This window comes from Sinohyriopsis cumingii, chromosome 7 (assembly GCF_028554795.1).
Source record: "Sinohyriopsis cumingii isolate HCF-2022 chromosome 7, ASM2855479v2, whole genome shotgun sequence".
In the NCBI taxonomy this organism is placed as follows: Eukaryota; Metazoa; Mollusca; class Bivalvia; order Unionida; family Unionidae; genus Sinohyriopsis; species Sinohyriopsis cumingii.
The window spans coordinates 104,310,971-104,336,469 of NC_142967.1; the positions used below are offsets into that span (position 1 = coordinate 104,310,971).

At 35.1% G+C, this 25,499-nt stretch overlaps 1 protein-coding gene across 1 annotated transcript in view; it reads left to right on the forward strand.

Moving 5' to 3' along the window:
* Positions 1-25,499, forward strand: part of LOC149795855 (uncharacterized) — a 119,354-nt gene that overhangs the window by 82,945 nt on the left and 10,910 nt on the right. Inside the window, exon 9 of the mRNA XM_089963868.1 lies at positions 17,544-18,293. Coding sequence (XP_089819994.1) covers positions 17,544-18,293 — 750 coding nt within the window. The remainder of the gene's footprint in view (positions 1-17,543; positions 18,294-25,499) is intronic.

A 25,499-nucleotide genomic window follows, 5' to 3' on the forward strand; every position in this document is an offset into this window, starting at 1 on the left:
ACATATAACTAACTAAGGACAGCACAATCCTCATTAAACTCGTAGCTTGCCACCGCAATCTACCAAGTTTAGAGGATATACATATAACTAACTAAGGACGGCACAATCCTCATTAAACTCGTAGCTTGCCACCGCAATCTACCAAGTTTAGAGGATATACATATAACTAACTAAGGACGGCACAAGGACAGCACAGTCCTCATTAAACTCGTAGCTTGCCACCGCAATCTACCAAGTTTAGAGGATATACACATAACATATAACTAACTAAGGACAGCACAAGGACGGCACAATCCTCATTAAACTCGTAGCTTGCCACCGCAATCTACCAAGTTTAGAGGATATACATATAACATATATACAATGAAATGGATATATACAATGAAATGGTTATATACAATGAATGAAGAGCCCCTATCGAGTGTATTAGCGAGCTCAGATTATGAATGAAACGGCACAAACATATAACTTAACTAAGGACAGTACAAACATGTACGCTCAGCAAAATCCCACCCACAATAATTAATCCAGTGGGTGATACGAAAATATGTATCAACCACAAGTCAATATTGTGGTTGGGAATTTTGCTGAGCGGGGGGGGGGGGGTTTGCGGTTCCCCCCACTATTATAAAAATCGCAATTATGCGTACACCACCGACAAATTGTCAGCCATGGGGGTTTGATCCTGGACCGCGAGCGTCACAGTCCAATACCATACTGATTGAGCTATCAAACATTGTTACGAACATATGTTTCGGAAGTTAATATATAGCTAGCTATATAGCTAAGGAACCAATATTTATAAAACAACAGTTTCTGAATAATAACAGTTTCTGTATTTATAACAGTTTCTGAATAATAACAGTTTCTGTATTTGTAGCGGTTTCTGAATAATAACAGTTTCTGTATTTATAACAGCGGTTTCTGAATAATAACAGTTTCTGTATTTATAACAGTTTCTGAATAATAGTTTCTGTATTTATAACAGCGGTTTTCCTAAGCAGACTGAGAATCAATAACAACAGTTTCTGTATTTGTGGCGGTTTTCCTAAGCAGACTGAGAATCAATAATAACAGTGGCATGAACACACACCTGCAGGTCGATTACCATGACAACGGTTTCTGTTCCACACACAGCTTCCTACGGATCAATAACATTATCATGATCTCTCGTAATGTTGTATGATGGGGAAATATTTAAAAAACATAAATAATACTTCTACGAGTAATTAATTACGATGTAATTAGTTAAACTGACTAATTACGATCATAAAAAATCAAAAATCTACGAAGAAAACTATATATTACAAAGTAATCTCCCCTTATATAATCAAAAATTCAGTAGTGTATGGAGGACCTACTGTGACATAAATTAAAAAAATTAATTCAATGTGGTGATGATAGTTAATAATGTGGTGATGATAGTTATTGATACTTAAAGATAATTTTCTGTTTATATTTTTTCGAGAAAGCAGATCTTATTATATTTTCTGCCACCCTTTGTACTGATTGCGGGTGAATATCAAAATTTTTCGCAGCAGAAGATATTGAACGCGATATAACTTTTTCGCCAGTTTCTATGTTTGTGGAAATTACCGCCCTCTTTCCGATTGTCTTACATCTTCCTGTATTTCCACGTGTATTATTCTCGCTGTGAGAGATAGCTTGTAAATTGGATAAATTATTGTTTTGAGTGTCCCCGTCAATATGATCAATAACAAGACCGTCTTTGATCACTCCGAAGAAACATTCATACGTAAATCTATGACATAGATAATGTTTCTTTCCCCCCCGCATGTGAACATTAGATAACCAACATTAGTAATATAACCAACTTGTCTCTTCAACTTGCAGTGTCTGATGATACCATTAATATTTGATTCATAGTTTGTTATGACAGGATGTGGGACAAATATATTTTGCTCCATTATAATAATATTATACGTTTAAATCATTGTTTGTCTGAAATCTTGATATATAATCCCTCACGGATTTTATAGCGTTTTCACCGCTATTATTTTTTTTGTCATAATATCTTTTAAGCTCTCTGAACCGTTTCCCGCCGCACTTCCCACATAATTCTGTTTTTCCTCGCACTCCAATACCACACCGTGGACATGGTATTGGTCCTAGACTTCCTCGTCGTATGTTTTGTGAGTGCATCCAACAAAATTCCTTTCTACAGGATTTGTTGCATCGATTTACTGAGCCGATCATCAACCATCTGCATTGGGACATTGTATATATATATAATTTTCTTTATTTAAATTTTGTTTTAATTATATGAACGAGTTTGAGAGATTATCCCAAACTAGGCCTGTTAAATATAAATTCAACCTTCACAGATTATCTTCTGACTTGCCAGTACGAGATTTGGTTGATCCGAAAAATAAAAGTTTGATCTCGAAAATTCACGACGCCAAGAAAGAATTTTACACGGATGGTGCATCTCATACATGGTCAACGTTCAAGATTATACGCACTGACGGAGTCAAGGAAGCTGTCAAGGACGCTACAATGAACGACAAGCGAGCGGCAACTATCATTAAATACATCGCTGAATACGAGGGCAATCAAAAATATTTCTTCAGAGTAAAATTTATTGTATTAACAGAAACAGATAGTTGGATTATCCGTGACAAATATGATCCTGTCCTTGGTAATAATAAAACTATCATATTAAGTAAAAATTCCAGACCGGGTCTACTGACAGGTATTGACAAACCGTATTATGAGCGAGCATATCCTGTAACGGCGGTTATTTATGGAATCTATGAGATAAATAAAAAACCCAACGTTGATAAACTAGCGCCGATGAAATTTTCAAGGTTAAATTGTGTAGCCGAACGAGTAATAGAACACTTTACAAACGTGATGCGTGGAAATGGATTAACTGATTTAAGGCGTGAAAAAATAAACTCGTGGGCTGATTCGGTTAAGGATACCGGTGCTACAATAAAAGATGTTGCTGAGTTAGGAAAAATATTAAAATTTCCAATAACTGTGGCGACAATAACGGGAGAAGTACTGTACCAGTCGAAATATAAATCGAAGGGAGCTCCAATAAATATTATCGATCATAACGCACACGCATGGACTAACGCAGTAACAATATTTCCACGTGATCGAACTTTTAGATTTTATCACACAGATAGTATATTTGATTTTATCAACGAAATAAGTAAAACCGATCCTGTATCGGTATGGTTATTTAAAAGTAATGAGGAGGGTGAATTTGATCAGTTTGTCAAACCGAACGGTGAAATATATCGCACAGAATCCCTCCATGACGAGATGAAAAATCTTGCGACGTTTTTACAGTGCAAGCACGCGGAAAATACTGACAAATTACTAACTAATTGCTTTACCGTTCCATCTGTTGCGGCTCATTTCGCCAGAGAACGAAATTCATGGAAACCAACACGATTTGATTTACTCGAGGACGTACGCGCAAGTTGCGTCGAATATGGACATGGCGGATTATGGAATGCCAAATACAATTACAATGATGTTATTTCGGTTGATATGGTTGCATGTTATCCAGGAAGTTTTCTGGGATACGGAGATTGTTCTGTGTACTTTGAAAGATTTGGTCACCCAACAAACGAGATGACGCGAGTGGCAATTAATGGACCATTACCTGATTTTGATCTGACTGGATTCGCCTGTATTGAGTCGTTCGAGTTTAACGAAAATCTTCACAAGATTTGTTATGTTTGGTTTGGCAGACATTTTTGTGAAAAACGTTGGGCACCTATAGTTTTGTTGCGATATATGCTAGATTGTGCGATACTGACATCGTTGGTGGTCAGTGAGGCAATTATATCATGTCATGCACAGACCAAAGTTTGGTTGCCCATGTCAGATTCTGAAGTTATTAGCGAGTTTAAGGATGTTTCCGAAGATGATATTCCTAATAAACTCAAAACCGCAAAAGATCTTGGTAGAAAAATTATAGGTAAATTTACTCAAGGTGGTGCATATGATTATAAAAGACATCACGCACGATTAATTCTAGATGATGCAGAGTACGATTTTATAATCGCTGATACAACGGCGAAAAATACGTTTGTAAATCGGGAAAGTGTTTATTTATCCGACGGAACAAAATTGGGTACGATCGTTAGTTACATAAATGACGTATCCCCGCAATATACTCATCTAAGATCTTCCATGTTGGCTTATGTTTCTATAAATTTATTATCGATGATTAATAGATTTCCTGAGACCGCAGTCAGAGTCGCAACAGACTCATTTTATATTTCAAGTAAATATTTAGAACCTGTTATGAAATTTACAAGTAATGATGAACGATGGGGTTCGTGGAGAATAAAAAAGGAACTATTACACAATTATGTAGAATCAGCAGATGTTCCAGTGAGAGATTTTTATCGTGAGGGTAATAAAATATCAGAAATGTCGAAGGCACCATCGTTGAGTGATCCAATAACCAGATATAAGACAGTATATCTCAATGGACCTGGTGGATGCGGCAAAACAACTCGAACGATTAATGTTTTTAGAAATTCAGATATAATCGTGCTGACACCCACACATAGACTTGCACGTGAGATGAAACAGCGGCAAGTACAATCGTGTACGTATCATAGTTTCTTTCGGTGGCGCGGAGATACATGGACTCCTGAACGGATGGGAGAAAAATATATACCTAAAATAATTATTTGGGATGAGATATGCACGGTGTCATTGGATACATTAAAAATGTTTCTTGATTGGTTGTTGACGAAAAATACCGCCATAATAATGTGTGGCGATCATGGTCAACCCTTTGTTGGACCATCTCCACATGACTGGTTAAAAAATTTCGTTGATTATTATGAAGAAATAGATGATGATCATAGAGCTCTTGATGCAAATTTGAGGGAGTTTAAAAAATTAATCAGATTACAATCAAATAAAATTCAGTGTGAATATATACGTGGAGTGATCTCAGAGACATCAATGAGTGATTTTTTGAACTCATGGAGACCCACCGATTTGATCGTAGCAAGTAGAAAAATAATCAGAGACGCTTTACAACAACAGTTATTTCAACTACATAAAGAAAAACACTCAGAATTACCCGTTCCGTTATGTTATAGACCATCAGATACACGAAAACAGAATATTAATGTTGATATTCCAGGACCCTTGACAGAGTCAAGGAAACAGATTCTCGTATTAAATGATATTGTCGCCGTTGATATCAGTGTGGTCGAAGATGCATTACGCGCTGACAAATCTCCATGGGTGTTGGGATACGCTATGACAATCCACTCGTCTCAGGGATTAACTATTTCTGACACACGAGTCTGGATTGTAGACGATCGCATCGAGTGGTCAAATTTAGTTTATTTGGCGGTATCGAGGGTCAGAAATATATCTCAATTACGTAGAATTATAATTCCTGAAATCGTTGATAAATTTAACATTATCGATGATGATATAATAAGAAAAAAATTAATCGGATACAAACAATCTGATAAAAAATATAAACGTGACTTTGATCTTGATGTTGAATTTATTATTGAGTTAAAACAGCAGCAGAACAATCATTGCACCAGTTGTAATTGTATAATGTTATGGCGGTATTCGAGTAATGATTCAAGACAATTTACCGTAGATAGAAAAGATAATAGTCGCGGTCATACACGAGAAAATACCATGTTAACCTGTCTTGAGTGTAATCGACGTCGGGGTGCTGGCACCCTTGGCGCTAGTTAAGTGATCGAAATCACTGAAGTGATCGCGGTGGTAGTTGTGTATCCGCGGGAATTATTTGTAGTTGTTCACGTGTAAATCCACGTTGAGGAGCGGCCGAATCTAATCTGTAGATTGCAGGTCTGGAAACGCCTACGTTTCTTCCAGTGGATCTTGTCACGGTAGATATTTTGTGTGTGGTAACACTCCAAATAGGATCAGTTGCTCTCGCTTTACCACCTTCAAGTTCACCAGGCTCATATAAATATCTGACTGTAACATCACCTAATATTTTTTGTTTTCCAGCATCTTTTCGTTGTGTTGGTATATTTTTTTTTGTGACCGCGCTAATGGGTTTCATGTTGGTTGTTCGTGTGATCTCATTATTTAATGCAGCTATCACGCCTGGTAATCTTGCCACCCATTCGCGAGATCTTTTATCCTGAATAAATTCCCTCGCGTATTGATATCCAAATAACCGTTCAGCAAGTGTTCGATTAAATCGCTCAACAATTGCTTGATCACGGTGAATTGCAGTATGACCTCGTCGTATTTTGGTATTATGTTGTTTCATCAGCGATGATACTGGACCAAGAAATTCCTTGCCAGGATCAACCTGTAGTAGCTGTGGCCATCATAGACCACCTCGTGGTCCAAGTCCTCGTTGATAAATTCGTTCAAACGCATCGGCTACTTCAGATGATGTTTTCGCTGATAGCGGCTCTGCTTCTTTATATCTACTTGCAACATCAACTACGGTTAGCGCGTATTTGTACGTTTTTCCACGCACAGTATCATGCGGTAAAAACAGAATATCAGCTTGATGAACTTCATTAGGAACACTGACATCGAAATACGCGTACTGAATTTGTTTAGGACGTGGTAGATAAATTTGCCATATTGCCTGCCTGGACAACCACGCGCTAGCAGTAGAATGTTTAACCGCCGCTGCATCAGCAAGTTTACCAATTGCTGCTTTGCCTCTCCAGTATCCTCTCGGTGAATAATAAATTGATTCCATTATTAATTACCAGCCCCAATCGCTAATTTACCTTTCATCGAGGATCTTACTAACCAATTAGCTAATGATTCTCTAATATTTTTATTTTTTATAGAATTTAATGAATGAATTAATTTTACATCTGCAATATGCCTATCTTGTAGATTTTGACTTTTATAAGCTACATCATGAGCATGACAAGCTCGATCAATAGCGTTTATTGGTTCCTCGCCTGGTTTTGGTTGATCTTGATCATCGAGCCTGATATCAAGTCTGGTACCAGGACCGCAATAATTATATCCTGGTAGATGTTTTTCTCCACTATATTTAGCCCATGGAGCACCTGGAAACTTTGACATCAAATTAGCAATATCACCACCGCGCTTATTAGGTAAAAATGAAAATTTCTTTCTACCGCATATAGAACATTTTCCACCGTACGCTATTTTTTTATTTTTTGTTATAACTGTGGCTAAATCAGTAGTTGGAGTTTTAACTCTACAGCGTAAACAATATAAATTCATGTTATAATATATATGGATATAATTGATTTCTCAGCAACTCGGCAGCGAGAGCCAGTTAAGCATCATCCTGCGCTACCGAACTCCATCAGAATGATTATCATAGGACCATCTGGATCGGGTAAGACGCAATTATTACTTAATCTGATAATGAGATGGTTGAAATGGGATAAGTTGTATTTAGTAGTACCATCCGTTGATGATCAACGATGTTATGATGTACTTAAAGATTTCAATGAAAACGCACGATTACTGGATGAAGATAATGATGTTATTGAGTTTATAACAGATATTGATGAAGCACCATCCGTAGATTCCATAGACGGATTTATTAATAATTTAGTTGTATACGACGATGTGATGCTAGATAAACAATCAAATCCAGCCAGAATATTTTCCCGAGGTAGACACAAAAATACAGACGTGATCTATGTTACTCAACGATATACACAAATTCCGAAGGTGATCAGAGACAACTGCAACATTTTAGTTGTGTTTAATGGCGTAGACACACACACGTTGCGAAATATTCATCAAACTTGGTGTGGTGGTGACATGGATATAATTAAATTCAAAAATTTCTTCTCACGAGCGCAAGCTACTCCGCATGGATTTATAACAATAAATTTACATGATCCAAGAACAAGATATCGTGTGGGTATTGATAAAATATTTGGGTAACAGGGGGAGCAGCAGAGAGGGTACCTACCAACGTTGGTCGTCAAAAAAATAAACAAGAAATAAATAAACACGTAGAGTACTTTATTTTTTCAGATACTATTTTGAACTGAGGTTTTATTAGTACAATCGTCCATTACAGAAATAAAACATCTCAAGGAAAAGTTCATTTGTAAAATCTTGACCTTTCTACGAGATGATTTATTTGTTTGTTTTATTTGTTTTGTCGGAATTCTATGGTCTGTTCACCCTCTCTGCTGCTTCTGATGTAGTAGATGGAATTGACTAAAACTGAACAAGACTGTTGTAAATAAACTAAATGTGTTGAAACCACCAGGAAATATTGCCTAAGATGTAAAGTATGAAGTTTCTGAATAAACGTAACTGTGACAGTAGTCAATATGTTCTTGTGATTCTGTACAGGTTATGTATTATGGGGCGATGTGAAGCGGCAAATGAAAGGAAAGTACACGCTACTTAAATTGGAATGCATTGTTGATGGAATAAGTGGATTTGATGAAAGAAAGGATGAAATTGGAATTATAAAGATTAAATGATCATGGTTGGGTATTTATTGATGTTTAAATTGTTACTTAATCACTCCCACTTAATCAGACTTTATTTACTTTGTGAGTTATTAAGTACAATTTACACATAGGTAAATACCCAACCATGATCATTTAATCCTATATTAAATTATTTGACTCTAGTAGTCTTCTTGTTTTGCATCAATTTATAATGTAGGGAATAAATGATAGATCCTAATAATTGATCAATACTAACTTAAACAGTTAACTTAAATCACATTCAAATAATATAGCTTGATGTCCCAATCAGTCACGTTATCCTGACACTAGGCCAACCAGTCCAAACACTAAACTTTTATTGCTGAGCACATAGCAAGGCAGCTGGTATCACGGTACCAATTATTTTTCCATATACCTCAATGCTAATGTTTTGTGAAATAAATATACTTTCTGTCCTACTTGGGCATGCATGTCACACGCTGTCATATAGAACAATGCTAGATTGTCAATTTGACAATGACATAACCAGGTACTCCATTTAATTTAAGAGAGATAACTCTACTAGAACTAGACAGGGGTAAGAGTTATCTAGTCACAACAAGCACATTTTCAGCCATGTGTACCATATTTTAAAAAAATCATAAAAAATACAAAATATGATCTAGATAGAAATTAACACAAACTCACATGTTGCCAAGAGGCTCAACTTTTTTTTAAGCCAAACAGAAAGTACAAGTCTTACATAATGCACCAATCACAGCTAGTTTTGTTCTTTAATTCTGAATACAATGTTCCATACACCTTAAGCTCCGCCCACCTGGATTTGCACAATTGGTACCGTTATACCAGCTGCTAGTACCATTTTCATAAGCCTTTGGTATGACTACTGGGGTTCAAATCCACAATCTTCAGTATCCAAGGCGGATGCTCTAACCACTTGGCTACGGGAGTGTTGTCTATAGTCTGTGCATATGCAGAAAGTATTATCTGGTTTTGGTACAAGTATACATGGTGAACTCCAGTCACTTATACATGGTTCTATGAAATCATTCTCCATCAAATACTGAAGTTCTTTTTTCTATATGTTCCTGTTTGATAGAGTTCATCCTGTACAAATGCTGTTTCAACATCATGGTATATTTTATTTGTTCTTGTTGGAACATCTGGAAATATGTGTTCATATTCAAGTAATAGCTGTTTTAGTTCATTCATTTTTTGTAGCTGCAGATGTCAAAGTTTCTGGGTATTCATAATTTCTGAATTCTAAAGATTGGTTACTATGACGACTCTAGAGTTCGATTGCATTCCTTCACATAAATCTTCAGTGTGGGACAAGTACAACTAATTGATCGCATGATTAACCTGGATATCTTTATCAACATTCTGGTACTTGTCTAATATATTTACATTCCAGGCATACTAATATTGTAATTTAACTCATTCGTAACTCGTTCTTCTTAACTTTGTAAGGACCCTGCATAATACCTAATCGGAAGAAAATTTTGAAGAATGTGAAGGCTTTCTTTGTTGTTGTTTGGTTTGCTTTTTGCTAAGTGCCAATTTATATACACATAAAGTACACACGATTTGTCTTCAACTGATTGTAAATTATTCCTGTAGCAATGGTACAAGAACACTCCAAAGCAATGACACTATCAGACCATAAAAGTGCAGTAATAAAAAATAAAAGGGCAATATTGCTAATAATTGGATCAAAATTATTAATTTAAATTTTTTATCAACTTCAGAATCTCTAAGGAAGACTTTAGTATCAATTTTCACTTCAATTGAATATCTTGGCTAATATTAATCCCATGCAATGCATTTGACACCGAAAATATCTCTTGGTAATCTTGATTAACAACATCCAAGTACATGCTGAGTGCTGCACAAGTAAGTTTTTAAGAAGGAGTGAATACTATATCATGCACAATCTGATAGATTCACTGAACAAATCGAAGCTGGTGGTAGTTCGCTGTGATCCGCTAATGTCGAAGAGACCTAAGATGATGCTGGATTAACACAAGTCAAGCTATTCTCTTGAAATAGAAATGGATAGTAAAGTATTGGCATGGAGATGCAGACTCTTGGTTTAAAAATTCTAAAGACTTGAAAGAAATGGATCATTTTGAAACATTTCTTTTTTTTAAGTTGCTTTTATTACCATGATGTTGATAGAGGTGCAATCTTCAGGAAGGCCTGACTCTATATTCAGTTTATGAAAAGAAGCTCTAAATTATGAAAATACCCAATGAATGTAAGAAGTTAATTTTATAATACAGTCCTTTTCTCTTAAAAAATAAAGCGTGTATACAAAGTTTAATATTGCTGACATCATGAGATATGTGAATAAAGAAACAAAACTAAATTGTGTTCATCTGATGGCCCATTTGATGAAAACTGCAGCACAATTCAGATGCTTGTGAGCATGCAGAAAACTAATATTTGACAAGTCACAAGCCAATGATATTGTCTTAGGCTGGATACAGCAAACATGTAACTTGGCTTTAATCATCTGGCAATAGCAATCATGACTTATTTTAACAATTCATACCGGTATTGTGTATCTCAACATGGTACGAGATCAAATTTTGGAAAGTTTTTATAAACGTTCCATACGGCAGAACATATTACATTATGATATATATCAGTCTGTTTGCAGATCTGTTTCCATACAATAACTCTATCTTTTCTCTGTCTATAATTAGTACAATTTGTATACTCCATATACAGTACTCTTTAGTTTGGAATTAATTTTATTGATTTCAGGGTCCAAATCTGAAAAGTCAAGGACACTGTGACTGAAAGAAGAAATATAGTCATAGCACAATACCTTGATTCTGCACCATTTACACTTACCAAATTTTATGGAAGGTTTGCACCTTGATACAAAATCACCCTATTGATATTGGGGTCAAAAAGGTCACAAATGTACTGTGACTGAAAGAAAGAATGGTTTCTTTATAATATCTGAATCATCGACTGGTATTGGTTATTATAGATGGCTTGCACTTCAGGTTAGAAAGAAACCTGTGTTTTGGGTTGAAAAAGTCAAATATCAAGGTCATTGACTGAAAGAAGAAACATGGTTTCTGCAAAAAGCCTTGAGCTTTTCAAAATCACTGGTTATAAAATTTTGTGAATATCTTGCACTTTGCATCAGGAATAACCTATTATCTTTGATGGTCAAAAAGTAAAGATCACTAGAAACCTAGTAGCATTAATGGGACTAAAGAGGCAAGTCTACTGTGATGAAAAAATAATTTTTTCTATACACAAAAATTAGTACAAGGTTGCATATTGGTATCAGAAATTACAAATAGCTTTGACTTATTGTAAGTACGAAGCATTTTAGTATTGGTGTCAAAATATCAAAGGTTATGGGCACTGTGACTGAAAAAAATAAACCTGGTTTCTACACATAAAAAGCGCACTGTTACTTATGGGACTTTTAACCAGTGTATAATATGTCATTCACTGAACTCCTTTTATTCCCATGTGGCTGAGTCATCCAAGGCACTTGCCTTCACAGATCACTCATACATCTCATCTCTGATGAGTTTGAATCAAATGTGAGTATTTGAGAAAGCTTCCCAGTAGCTTCCTGTGAGTCGATGATTTTTTCCAGGTTCTTAACTAGTTCATCCTCTCCTGATATACTGGCCACCATGTATAACATGTCATGTAATAGAAAAAAGCATTACGTGCTACAAGAAAACAAGAAATGCGAAAAGCAATCCTCTTATTTACTCTTTTAGGTGTTCAACCTGGGATTGGTAATTTTTGTCATTCCATTTTCATAGGAAATATTAAAATGGTTTGATATTACAAATGTTATTCTTTTGCTTTTCTGTTGTAAAATTCACTATTCAAGCAACACATATTTGTCATTCCAACCCACCCCAATCCAGTCTATACAGAGATGTCCATTTCTAGCAGTCTTGTACCTACATTCAATGATTTAGGGATGATATATATGTCCCCCTGTTCTCGAAATATGAGGTATATTTAACATTTCAGAATGAAGATAACTGTTTGCATTGTAAGTAAAGGTCGAAAATCATCCCCAGACGCTCACATGGTCAAACATTTTGTGACACGAAGCCAAACAATGTGGGAAACCCTGTGTCAATGTGCATTACTCATGCTTCTCTTTATATATGTCATTCTCAGAGTTGACATTTTGATTATCCGTGAAATACATTATGTAAAGCTTGTTTATTTTGATACATGAAAAGCATAAACATAATGTATGGAATACTTAAAATGTTTGATTTACCTTAATCATAATTAGGGATAGAGAGAGCAATAAATGGATAAATAGTTTCACATATCATTATGCTCTCTTTCACCTTTTTTCTTTTATAAGCAGCAGTGAAAACTATATTTGCATTTAAAGGAGTGATGCATGTATTAGCCCCATGACATGGCCCATAAAAACAGTGCTTCATAACCATTTCCAATCTTATCACTCAATTATGAAAATACAACCAAAAACAATAAGATTTTAGTGTAGGTTTAATTATTGTTTGCACTTATATTATCATTTCATTTTTTTTATGTCAATAAGGTGATATGTGCAAGGTGAGCTCATTACTACTTATAGCAATACAGTGAACTCCCAACTTTCACTGTTAGGTCTACAAATAGCATGTCTTCTTCATTTATTGTTTTATTCACAATAATATTTATGTTCTATGTACACATGAATCAACTTTGTGAATAACTGGCCAAAAATGTTGGAGGCAATTGACTTCAAAAGGATACTTTGTAGTTTAACATCAAAAGTATTACTACGCACCATAGAGAATTCATTACATGTTTATTTGAGAGAAAGGATGTGTTGGTGCAAACATGGACCAGCAGGGGAAAATTGCTTATTTATAAGTTCATTCGATCGTATGTTCCCCTTCTCTTGATCATGTAGGAACAGGGTTCAAATTTGAACAGCTTGATTTTAATTGGATGCAGTGGCTTGCTGCTGCATCCAGTGAAACTCACAGGTTCAAAGCACTGAAATAGTTGATAGATCTGCTAAGGTGTAAATAGTTAACATATCAGAACCTTGGCTAGCAAAGATGAATTAGGCCCATAAAACTGATTGGTAGCTTAAAATTACCTTAATAGGGTAAGAAGAAACATAAAAGATAGGAAGACACATTATTTAATGCAAGCAGTTTGGGTAATAAAGATAAACACTAGCACTAGATCAGTTCTTTATTGTGACACACAAATGTTACACATATAATAAATATTTACAATACAACTACATGATAATCACCATTACAGCAATAAAAGGCAAATGACAATACATACAACATGCATATATATACATATAAGGTTTTGAATCATAAAATTTAAATATTGGTACATATATGATAGATTAATTTTTATATAATGCAAAGATATGGATAATTTAAGAAAAAAGTATGAGAAATGTTTGCACTGTAAGTGCATCTACAATTATAATTAATATAACAGGAACTGAGGGTGTTACCTTTTTTTTCAAATAAATAAATAAATAAAATAAGTTAAAAGGGGTCAGGATTTTGGTTCAGATAAGTTTATTAAATCTTAGGATAAACAAGACATTTATTGCCACTGACTGTTAACTTTAAAGACACAAAGTAAAAATGTATTCAGATATTCGCCTGTTGAATTCTTGGTACCCATAGATTGAGTTATTTCCATGTGCATGCTGTTAAAGACTTGAGGGGCTGTATATTGCAAAGAAAGCTTACCTGACCTCATAATCCATATCTGTATCTTTGGTATTACGGCCAGATTTTATGTCTGAATGATTAAATGCATCATTCTTTAAATATGGTAATATTACGTTAGTAAATAGATGTGTTCTTTTAATGAATAACATGTACTTCAATTAAAAGCATCAGGAACTTGGGTCTAATAAGTGATCAAGACACCTTCCATCCAAATAATGTTAGTCTAAACCTTTGTTTTTGCAGATACCAAATATCCTTAGATTTTGGATCACCTCTATTCTTTTGACCCAGATATAATAATAATAATAATAATAATAATAATAATAATAATGCTTTATTTATAGAGGGTGACTCATTAGTCAAGGACTATTCTCCCTTGAGGCCCTCTTAAGGAGAGTATAACAATGCACATTATATGAAGATGGCAATAATTACTGTTTATTTTAACATGTTTAGTATTAAAATACTAAATTCCATTATCTGTTAGAAACACATACATGCTCATGATATCTTTTCTTAAATACTCTAATATTTTCAGCAGATTTTACATGTAGTGGAAGCTTATTCCACAGAACTGTACCAGAGTATTGAAAACTCTTTTTAAATTGCTCTGTTCTTGGTTTTGGTATTAGAAGGTTTCCATGTGATATTGATCTCAACTGGTATTGTGTTGAAAAAGGCCTGAATAAGTCTTGAAGATACTCTGGTGCAGTTCCATGTAGACATTTATATAAAAGAACTGCCTTGTGAAAATCTATCCTGTCATATATTGTGAACCATTTGAGTTCTGTAAATAATGCTTTTGAGGGTTGATCAACAGATGCATCTAAAATTACACGTGCTGCTCGTTTCTGAAGTTTGTAAATCCTGTCAAGCTCAGATTTGGCACAGTTTCCCCATACATTAGAACAATAATCCATTGTTGGAAGAATATATGACTTGTAGTATAGATTGCTAGTTTCCATAGGTAAATATTTCTTGATTCTGCTGAGAAGGGCAATTTTGGATGACAGTGTTTAACAAAGCTTATCAATATGGTCATTCCATAATAAATTATTATCTACAGACACACCTACAAGCCTTTCATGTTTGACATTTTCTAATGGATGATTATTTATTGCAAGAGACAGTTTTGGGTTCCCTGACTTGTGTAGCTTTTGTGATGTCCCCAAAATCATACATTTTGTTTTACCTTCATTAATTACCATCCTATTTTGTTGTGCTCAGTTTTGGACTCTGATAAGGTCTGAGTTTAATTTCATTTGGATAACTTCAGTATCAGAACTAGATGTATACAAGGTTGCATCATCTGCAAACAAATCTGTGTTTGTGGATTAATTATTTAATGGTAGATCACTGATATAGATAAGGAAGAGGAGAGGGCCCAAGACTGAGCCTTGAGGGACTCCTGAATGAATAGTGCGAGTTTGAGAGCTAATATTGCCAATGCTTACTTGTTGAGACCTTTGGTTTAGGTATGATCTAAACCAGTTTAAAGAAGGATTGTCAAATCTGTAACAGTTCAACTTTTGCAGCAGAATTTCATGATCAACAAGATCAAAGGCTTTCTTGAAGTCAAGGAAAACAATCCCAGTCATATGTCCATTATCCATTTCCTTCAGCCAAAGATCAATTAATTTGGTAAGTTCTGTTTGGCATGAGTGGTACTTTCTAAATCCTGATTGAGCTTTATGAAATAGAGAGCATGTTTTGAAAAATTTATAGACCTGAATGGCTACATGCTTTTCAAATAGTTTTGACAATACAGGTAGAATTGATATTGGTCTGTAATTTCCTGGATCCTCCTTTTCTCCTTTCTTAAAGATAGGTGTAACCTTTGCACATTTCAATGTTTCTGGAAAATTACCACTCATTATACTTAAATTTATGATATGCGTTAGTGACTTTGTTATTACTGGTGCAGCAATTTTAAGAATTCGTGGACCAATACCATCCAGTCCAGAGGGTTTATTAATATTAACCTTGATTAGCATATCAAAAACATCAGCTTCACTAACATTAGCTATTGAAAAATAATTATCATCAGGAATTTTAGCTCTTATAAATAATAGAAGAGCATCAAGTTCAATTGGGCTGTTAGTCTGGTTCTGAATACTCTTACTGGAGATGCTTATGAAGAAATTGTTGAACATTTCCACAATGTCTTGTACAGATGTTGCTATATCATCATTTTGCTTAAGTCTAGGGGAAGACAATTGTTCTTGCTTGGGTTCAGCTCTTTTAGATGCTTCCACAATGTTTTGGTACTCTTACTTTCATTAATAGCCTGTTTATAGTAGTTCTCTTTTGCCTGATCTATCAGGTGCTTAGTTTTATTTCTCCACTTCCTATAGCTTTTCATGTCTTTTTTCTTGTGGAAATTATCTCTTAGGTGCCTAGCCTCATTGATCTCAGGGGTAATCCACTTGGGTGTAATTTGGTGTTTAGCCCTTTTTGTTTTGTCTAATATATAAAGTGCAATAGATTGTCATTTGAGCTAGATGAAATTTTCTTTGAATTTTTATCTTATTTTCCTAGATTACGTTAGTTGAGTTTTTCCTTTTTGTGTTATAGGTCATACAATCATTGATTATGTTTTTTCTAAGTTCACTTCTCAGGTATGGATGTGGGTAATTTTTAGGTTATTTTTGCTTTCTCAGGGCATTATTACCAATTACTTCTTAAGAGTGGCTGTTTACATATCTTATACACAATTTTGGTTGCCAGTATCATCGAATATGTCAGACTATGAACATGTACCTGGTAGCCATATTCCCAGAAGATTTTCTTGTTAGAAATTTTGTATTTGCTTCAAGTGGTTTTCTCCTGTTTGTTTGGGACATAATTTGCCTTTGGTGTTGTGGATATTATAAGGGTAATGTGGTTGTCAAATATGACATAATCTACATTTATGCTATGGCAAAAAAGAGATGTGGATTGTTAGTAATTGGGTCGTTAACATCACAGAGGGTGGGGTCATTAACATTCAGGGGGATTGGGTCTCTAACATTGCAAATATAATTCATATAACACCCATTAAATTAAAAGTAACAAAGACTGTCAAGTGGTTTTGACCCTTACATGTACTTCAAAGATCATAATTCAGATAACTAATTAAACATATTTTCATACTTAATAAAAGTAGTTTTTAGTTTGGTATCTGTATCCCCAAAATCACTGCTTTCTAAGCTCAATGATATATGTATACATCTAAATTCTCAGACAGGTTTATTGTGGAGGAATTCAATAGTGATATATTCCCTTTGATCACATTATAATCATTCTGTATGCATGGATGATTTCTTCTCATATCACATTAGTATCTGCAAACTTTAATGAATTCTCAAGGTTTCTTTTGCAGGATATCATGTTAATTCAGCTGTTTTTTCTGCAGAAATATATGCTGTGCCCCAAGAAATGTGTGCTGTCCAGTATGCGAAAGCTGTTCTTGACTACAGCCGAAATTCTAGACAGGGATTGGCCTTGAAAGAGATCCACTTCATTGACAAACTCCCACAACTTGTTAAGCTGATGCAGGATACATTCAGAATTATGATTCAGAATGGGACAGTAGCAAACTATAACATACAAAACTATGTTGCATCTTCATCACACTACCAATTAGAACAATCAAAAGATACTGGACAGAAAGAACATAGAAAAAAAGATATTCCAGCAGACAATAGCCAGTATGAAACTGTTAAACTGAAAGAATTGTCTCCTTTTCACTATGAGTCAAAAGTGCATCATACAAAACAATTTGTATTCCAGGTTTCTCCAAAACCAGTTGTTTGTATTTACAAAGGAGACATTCTAAAAGTCAAAAATATGGATGCCATCATTTGTCCTGATGATGCCAAAGGATCAGGGATAGGACAAATTGCTATTGATCTGGGTACAAAAGTAAAATACAGGGAGCAGAAAGAAAAATGCTTTGAGAGGCAGAAACCTGACCTTGGAGATGTGGTTATAACCAATGGAGAGGAAAATCCTTTTAGTATGATTGTGCATGTTGTAATTGAAAATAACTTTTCTCAAGAGCCAGAATTCATGTCTACAATGAAAAAGTCTATTGACAATATATTGAGGAAGACAAATGAATGGGAAAACGTGAAATCCATAGCCTTGCCTTTGTTTGGTGTGAGTAAGTATCCATAGCCTTGCCTTTGTTTGGTGTGAGTAAGTATTGTTAGCCATGTCTTGTTTGGTGTAAGTAAGTATCCTTAACCATGCCTTTGTTTGGTGTGAATAAGTATCCATAGCCTTGCCTTTGTTTGGTGTAAGTATCCATAGCCATATCTTTGTTTGGTGTGAGTAAGTATCCATAGCCATGCCATTGTTTGGTGTGAGCAAATATCCATAATCATGCCTTTGTTTGGTGTGAGTATCCTTAGCCATATCTTTGTTTGGTGTAAGTATCCATAACCATGCCATTGTTTGGTGTGAGTAAGTATCCATAAAAATGCCTTTGTTTGGTGTGAGTAAGTACCCATAGCCTTGCCTTTCTTTGGTGTGAGTAAGTATCCATAGCCATGCCTTTGTTTCGTTTGAGTAAGTATCCATAACCATGCCTTGTAAGTATCCATAGCCATGCCTTTGTTTCGTTTGAGTAAGTATCCATAACCATGCCTTTGTTTGGTGTAAGTAAGTATCCATAGCCATGCCTTTGTTTGGTGTGAGTAAGTATCCATAGCCATGCCTTTGTTTGGTGTGAGTAAGTATCCATAGCCATGCCTTTATTTGGTGGGAGTAAGTATCCATAGCCTTGCCTTTGTTTGGTGTAAGTATCCATAGCCTTACCTTTGTTTGGTGTGAGTAAGTATCCATAGCCTTGCCTTTGTTTGGTGTGAGTAAGTATCCATATCCATGCCTTTGTTTGGTGTGAGTAAGTATCCATAGCCATGCCTTTGTTTGGTGTGAGTAAGTATCCATAGCCATGCCTTTGTTTGGTGTGAGTAAGTATCCATAGCCTTGCCTTTGTTTGATGTAAGTATCCTTAGCCTTACCTTTGTTTGGTGTGAGTAAGTATCCATAGCCTTGCCTTTGTTTGGTGTAAGTATCCATAGCCTTGCCTTTGTTTGGTGTGAGTAAGTATCCATTAACCATGACATTGTTTGGTGTGAGTAAGTATCCATAACCATGCCTTTGTTTGGTGTGAGTAAGTATCCATAGCCTTACCTTTGTTTGGTGTGAGTAAGTATCCATAGCCTTGCCTTTGTTTGGTGTGAGTAAGTATCCATAACCATGACATTGTTTGGTGTGAGTAAGTATCCATAACCATGCCTTTGTTTGCCGTTAGTATCCATAGCCTTGCCTTTGTTTTGTGTAAGTATCCATAGCCTTACCTTTGTTTGGTGTGAGTAAGTATCCACTGCAATGCCATTGTTGTGAGTAAGTATCCATAACCATGCCTTTGTTTGGTGTAAGTATCCATAGCCATGTCTTTGTTTGGTGTGTGTAAATATCCATAGCCTTGCCTTTGTTTGGTGTAAGTATACATCCAATATCAAGGCAGTAGGCCAGCATTATTTTATTTTTTAAGAAAGGAGAGTGTATTTGACTCTACTGGATATTCACAAGAGTAATTTATGAAATGGCCTATAGTTTATCAAGTTCATCATCCGTCACATTCATCTCAGGGTCCACTTGGGTCTAAATGTAAATAATATCACTTTTACATGCAGGATACGGGATACATTCAGAACCATTATTTCAATTTTGATGATACTAAGCTATGATGTACAAGAGTATTGTTCAATCTTCATCAAGTTGCCCTCAGTGGAGACTGGAAAGAAGGAGGATGGCAGCAAGATATTACAGCAGACAATAGCCAATATGAAACAACTAAATTGAAAGAATTTTCTCCTTTATGCTATAAGCACACACCACATCACACAAAACACATCACCACACAAAACACATCACCACACAAAACACATCACCACACAAAACACATCACCACACAAAACAATTTGTTTTCCAGGTTTCTGCAAAACCTCTTGTTTGTATTCACAAAGGAAACTTTCTAAAAGTCAAAAAGATGGCTGCAGTAGTTTGTTCTGATGACACGAAAGGGTCTGGAATAGGATGTATTGCTGTAGGTCTGGTGATGAAAGCAAAATACAGGCAACCGAAAGAAAAATGTTTTGAGAAACAGAAACTAAACCATGGAAATGTGGTTATAATCTATGGAAATCTGATTGTTCATGTTGTTATTCACAATAATTGTCCCCAAAAGACAGAATTCATGTCTACAACAACATATCCATGAACAATATTTTGAAGAAGACAAATGAATGTGCCAAGATGAAAACCATAGTCTTGCCTCTGTTTGGTGTGAGTAGGTATCCATTAATGACCAGGATAGTATACCAATGGTAGGAAGCATGATTTTATTTTTATTTTTTTAACAAAGGATCAATTATTCAGATCTGCCTAATATTTATCTAGATGCTGTTTTCCAATCCACAGGATGCTTGCATGTAGTTGGAGTCATTAAAAAAGCAGCAGTCACTGAACCATATTTCTCCTGTGAATCTCACAAGAAGTTGATGTTTTTAGGGAGACATAAATGGTGAAAAACAGATGTTTTGGCTCTATTCTGTTTAAAGGAAAAGAAAGAAAAATTCAAGTGAAAAATCTCTAAAATTTCACTTTTGTATTCAGAAAGTTCCTTTCTTTAAATAATGTATGACAAATATTTGTTGTTGAGAACACGAATTGGTATATACTGATTAAGGTGACTTATTACTGAAAATTAAAATCAGATTATGTTACCAGTTTTCCTCGCAAAGTATTTACTTTTAGAAACTAAAATAAACTGGACCTTAAGACAACATAATTGTTAATTTATGACTTGGCCTGTTTTTCATTATACATCACATTCATCCCAATGTCTGCTAAGGGTAAAACAATGCCACTTGGACCCAAATATGGCCACCAAAATATCCTTCTTGCACATCATGGTATTGCTACTCCTCATGAATGGATGGTCATATGGACATTGAGTTTTCAAATAAAAGATTTATAATGTATATTTGTTCAAAATGTGAACAGTGCTTATCTGAATTTCGATATGACTGACACAGCAGCCATCTTTAAAATCTGGCAAAAGTTACTCCTGAATGGAAAGTCATATGAAAATTATTAGTTTTCACCGGAAATCTATGATGTCTAATTTGTCATAAATGAAAATAATGCAGCTCTACATTGTGGCCATCTTAATAATTTCACTGTCACTATTCCTTGATGGATCAGTATGGCCATGTGGGGTTTTCACTAAGAGACTTCCTTTTGTATATAGATTTTTGTTCCTAATTATATAATGATAGTGGTGTTGAACTGACACCCAGTATGAGGCTTCAGTTGGCCGAGTGGATCACTCACATCTCATCTCCATCTGTGTGCATTTGATTGTCAACTCAATAAGTGTGGGTATGTGAGAAAGTTTGCCATTAGCTTCCTGTGGGTTAGTGGTTCTTCTGGGATTCTTCCAGGATTCATCTTCCACCATTCATACTTGCTGCCATGTATAACCTATTAAGTGCTGATAAATGACATCAAACCCATAAAACCACAAACTATAAACTGACATCCAGTATGGCAAATATAGAGAAAATTTAAGCTTTTCCAATATGGGATTTTACACTCCAAGAAATGGCTTTTCATGATGTCTAGTTTGTGATAAATGACAGTATATTTTGGGACATTGCATATTGCTGGTATGGAAGTCTTCACCAACATTTTCTTATGGCTACTTGATGTAAGTTGATGATTATAATGACATTGGGTTTCATTAACTAAAACACTTTCATCTCACGATATGTAATTGGTCCTAAATGACAAATATACCAGACTCACTGTCACCCTGACAAATTTGAAACATTTCAGACAGGAGTCATTATTACAATATATGGTTATTCCTATATGAAAGTTATGCTGATCTAACCTTGAAAAATGGCTACTTTGATGGCCTTAATGAAATTCATTGTATCACTACTTCTACTAAATGAATGATGTAATCAACACAGAGATTTACAAAAATTCATTGATAACAATATGTAGCTAGTTATCCGTTATTCAAGGGAATTTTGAAAAACTGTTCAAACCAAAGTGTTTTAGATAATCCATTGATAGCTACCCTGAAGTGGACTAAGTTGAACTACTACGACTATATCTAAACTTCTTCCTCCATTCAGGAACCAGAAACTGAAAACCAAAGTGGTGAGGATATTTCAGCTGAGCTAGCTGGAGAAAACATTATTAATGAATTGCTCCCCAAGGCCATCACAAAGGCTGATACTCAGTCAGATAAAGTTTCTGAACTGGGGGTGAAAAAGACATGGCAGTGCTAATGAGGGAAAACAAATTGCTTAACCAAGAACTTGCAAAAATGACAGCAGAAGCCAATAAACTGTCAAATGAATGTGAATATTTAGCAAACAAACAGGAATTTGCAAGGAATAAGCATGAAAAACTTGAAGAACAGCTATCAAATTTCAAGACTAAATTTATGAGCCTTGAAAAAACAAAAAGATTCTGGAATAGGACAATACATGAATGAAAGAGAAAGTACCAAACAGTTAAATAAAGACAAAGATTCATTCCTGTCAGAAAATATGCAGCTGAAATATGGCTTTGCTGCTTCAAACAGCATTGCATCCTGATATTTTAGCAACAGTGCAGGAAGACATTATAAATATGAAAAAAGAAATTGTCAGTACCCTTAAAGAAGAGCCACAAAAGCACATCAGTGAAATAAGTCAGCTTATGAAAATAAATGAAAATGCCCAGAGAGTGAAAGTAATAATTCGAAACCCACCCAGAATATAGGAAAATCCCTACAGTCCCTCAAGCTACAGTGGAAAACTCTCTACCATACAGTGTCACAAATAACAGTAAAAGGGTCTTCATATCTCAGGAATCTATACAGCTTTAGATTTTGTAATACACTGGATTCTACCAAAGACAAAAAAAACTTCAAAGATAATGATAATTCCAGAAAAAAGTACTCTCATAATTGGAAACCTTATTGTGAAATATGTAAATGAAAGAGGTCTGAAACTTTGGGTTCAGGTTAAGTGCTTACTTGGAGCAGAAACTGGTCACATATTTGAGGCCGTGAGAAAAATTCACCATCCTCATTATGACACCATTATAATTAATGTTGGTGGCAATGATGTAATTAACAATGTTCATATTGACCAGATTGAAACCAATTTTTATAACGTCCTAAACAGCATATACCTGGAAATTCCCAACTGCTCAGTTTCTTTATGCAGTGCATGTCCAAGCATTGACACAGACATTTGTGAGGTGAATGCACTATGTAAAGGTATGCCCCTCACTTGCAAGGGGTGTGGGTTGATTGGCAGATTATACCTTCTTCCAAGGTGTCTGCTTTCTTCGGTTCTCGTTATCTAGGAGATGATTGCCCTCGGTTTTATTGCCCAGGTCGAGTAAACTTATAGCTGGAATAAATAGAGATCTGAGCAGATATATAGAACAGAATGACACGAGCCCCTGTACGAAAAGGATCAAAATTTGATCAATTACATAAATACTGGAGATAATACAATACATTAGGAAGATACACTTCTTTGGAATAAATGTTTCACCAACTTTCAAAACACAAATATATTTATAAAAATAGTCGATCTGTTTTACTGATAGAATTAGTCATCATACAATCGAGTGAACAATCGAAGTCATTGCCTTGTACAATTGCATAACCTGTTTAGCTCTAGTTGACTTCTCACTGTAGCTGTTCTCTGTCATTTTGCCCTTTCTTTCTTTCCTTTTTCTTTCTACTGCTTCGCCTCCCTACTGTCATCTTTCTTTATATGGGTAGATGGTTATGTAAGCATGTAGATATACAGCTAATTGATTGTGTCAGTGCATAGGTGATGTGATGTGATGTGATTTGGATTTTTAACATAGCTTTAACAATTTTTCAGTCATATCGCTATGATGTCTGTAATGTGGCAGTTTATAGTGCATAGGTACATCTGAGGATACGTCGGAAGAGCTATTTTCCCCTGTGCTTACAATGTTTTTGTTGCTCTTACCCCAAAATTGTGACCGTTGAACCTTCATACCTCCAGTCCCTTGGACAAGTGTTTTACGAGAGAGAGAATATCTTTCAAATTCATCTCGGAGTCCATCTATGTTGCGACTAACAGTTTATGGAACTTTTCCATTTTTGACATTTCGACTATGAAATCAAAGTTTACCCATGTCCCTAATAGTCCGTCTAGCTGCTATATACCATTAAACAAAAGTGTAATTAGCCTCACTAGCATCCCCGACCATACATTTAGAAATTCTTGCAGTATAGTGATTTAACAAGCGCCTGTCTCCATAAATCTAATTAATTGTTCTCTGGTCTCAAACTAATGTGTACTTCATAGATCAACAGAAATATGCCCCCTCACACTCTAATTAAACATCTACATCAGGAGTGGAATCACAAAATGATAGACATTGAACATGGATTCGTTACCAGATCTGGATTAGTTCTGGAACACCTAATGGTGAAAGACAAAATGAATCTATAAATTAAAAGGGTTTATCCCACTTTTTAAATGCAGTAAATGAGACTTTCCCAATACTAAGGGACAGCTGTGATACTACTAAAAGGCATATAAACGTAGATCACATACATAACTGGGACCATGCAAACTGTTCTAACCATTATCAGAAATCAAGGAGATGTTTCTACTGTTTTGGACAAAGGCATAATGTGCAATCATGCATACACACAAGTAAAATACAGTGTCATGACTAAGATATGAGCATAAAGCAAAATGTTCCACCCAAATAGACAATATCAGGAAAATGGCAATGAAGATGGGGCCAAAAGTTTAACAACCAAACACATTTTTCTAGAAACTTCAAAACATTCTATAAGATCTGCTTAGTGTAATTCTCCCTGTGATGACAGAAAACAAACTACAGATACACCGCTAAGTGATAATGTCCATGGAATTACCTCTGGTGCAATCCCATTAAGTGCCTTCATCAATGAAAGTGACCATAATGTGTTAGCTGCTACCGAGATAACTGTTGAATGTGCAAATGTTTCAAGAGTAATTGAAAAATCTTCTGAAACAAAACAATTGATAGTTATGATTTTGGACAATGTATGAATGAACATTTAGAGGAATATCATGGTTCATATATTGATAGGGAAAATATTAATATATTCCGTATCATTCCTCTCAAAACACTCAAAACTTGGAATTATCTCAAAATCAATCATTGGCTTAAGCAAAAAGGTCTTAACATTTGCCATATGAATATTCATTTTCCTTTTCCAAAACTAGATGAACTTAAAATTCCTAACTACAGT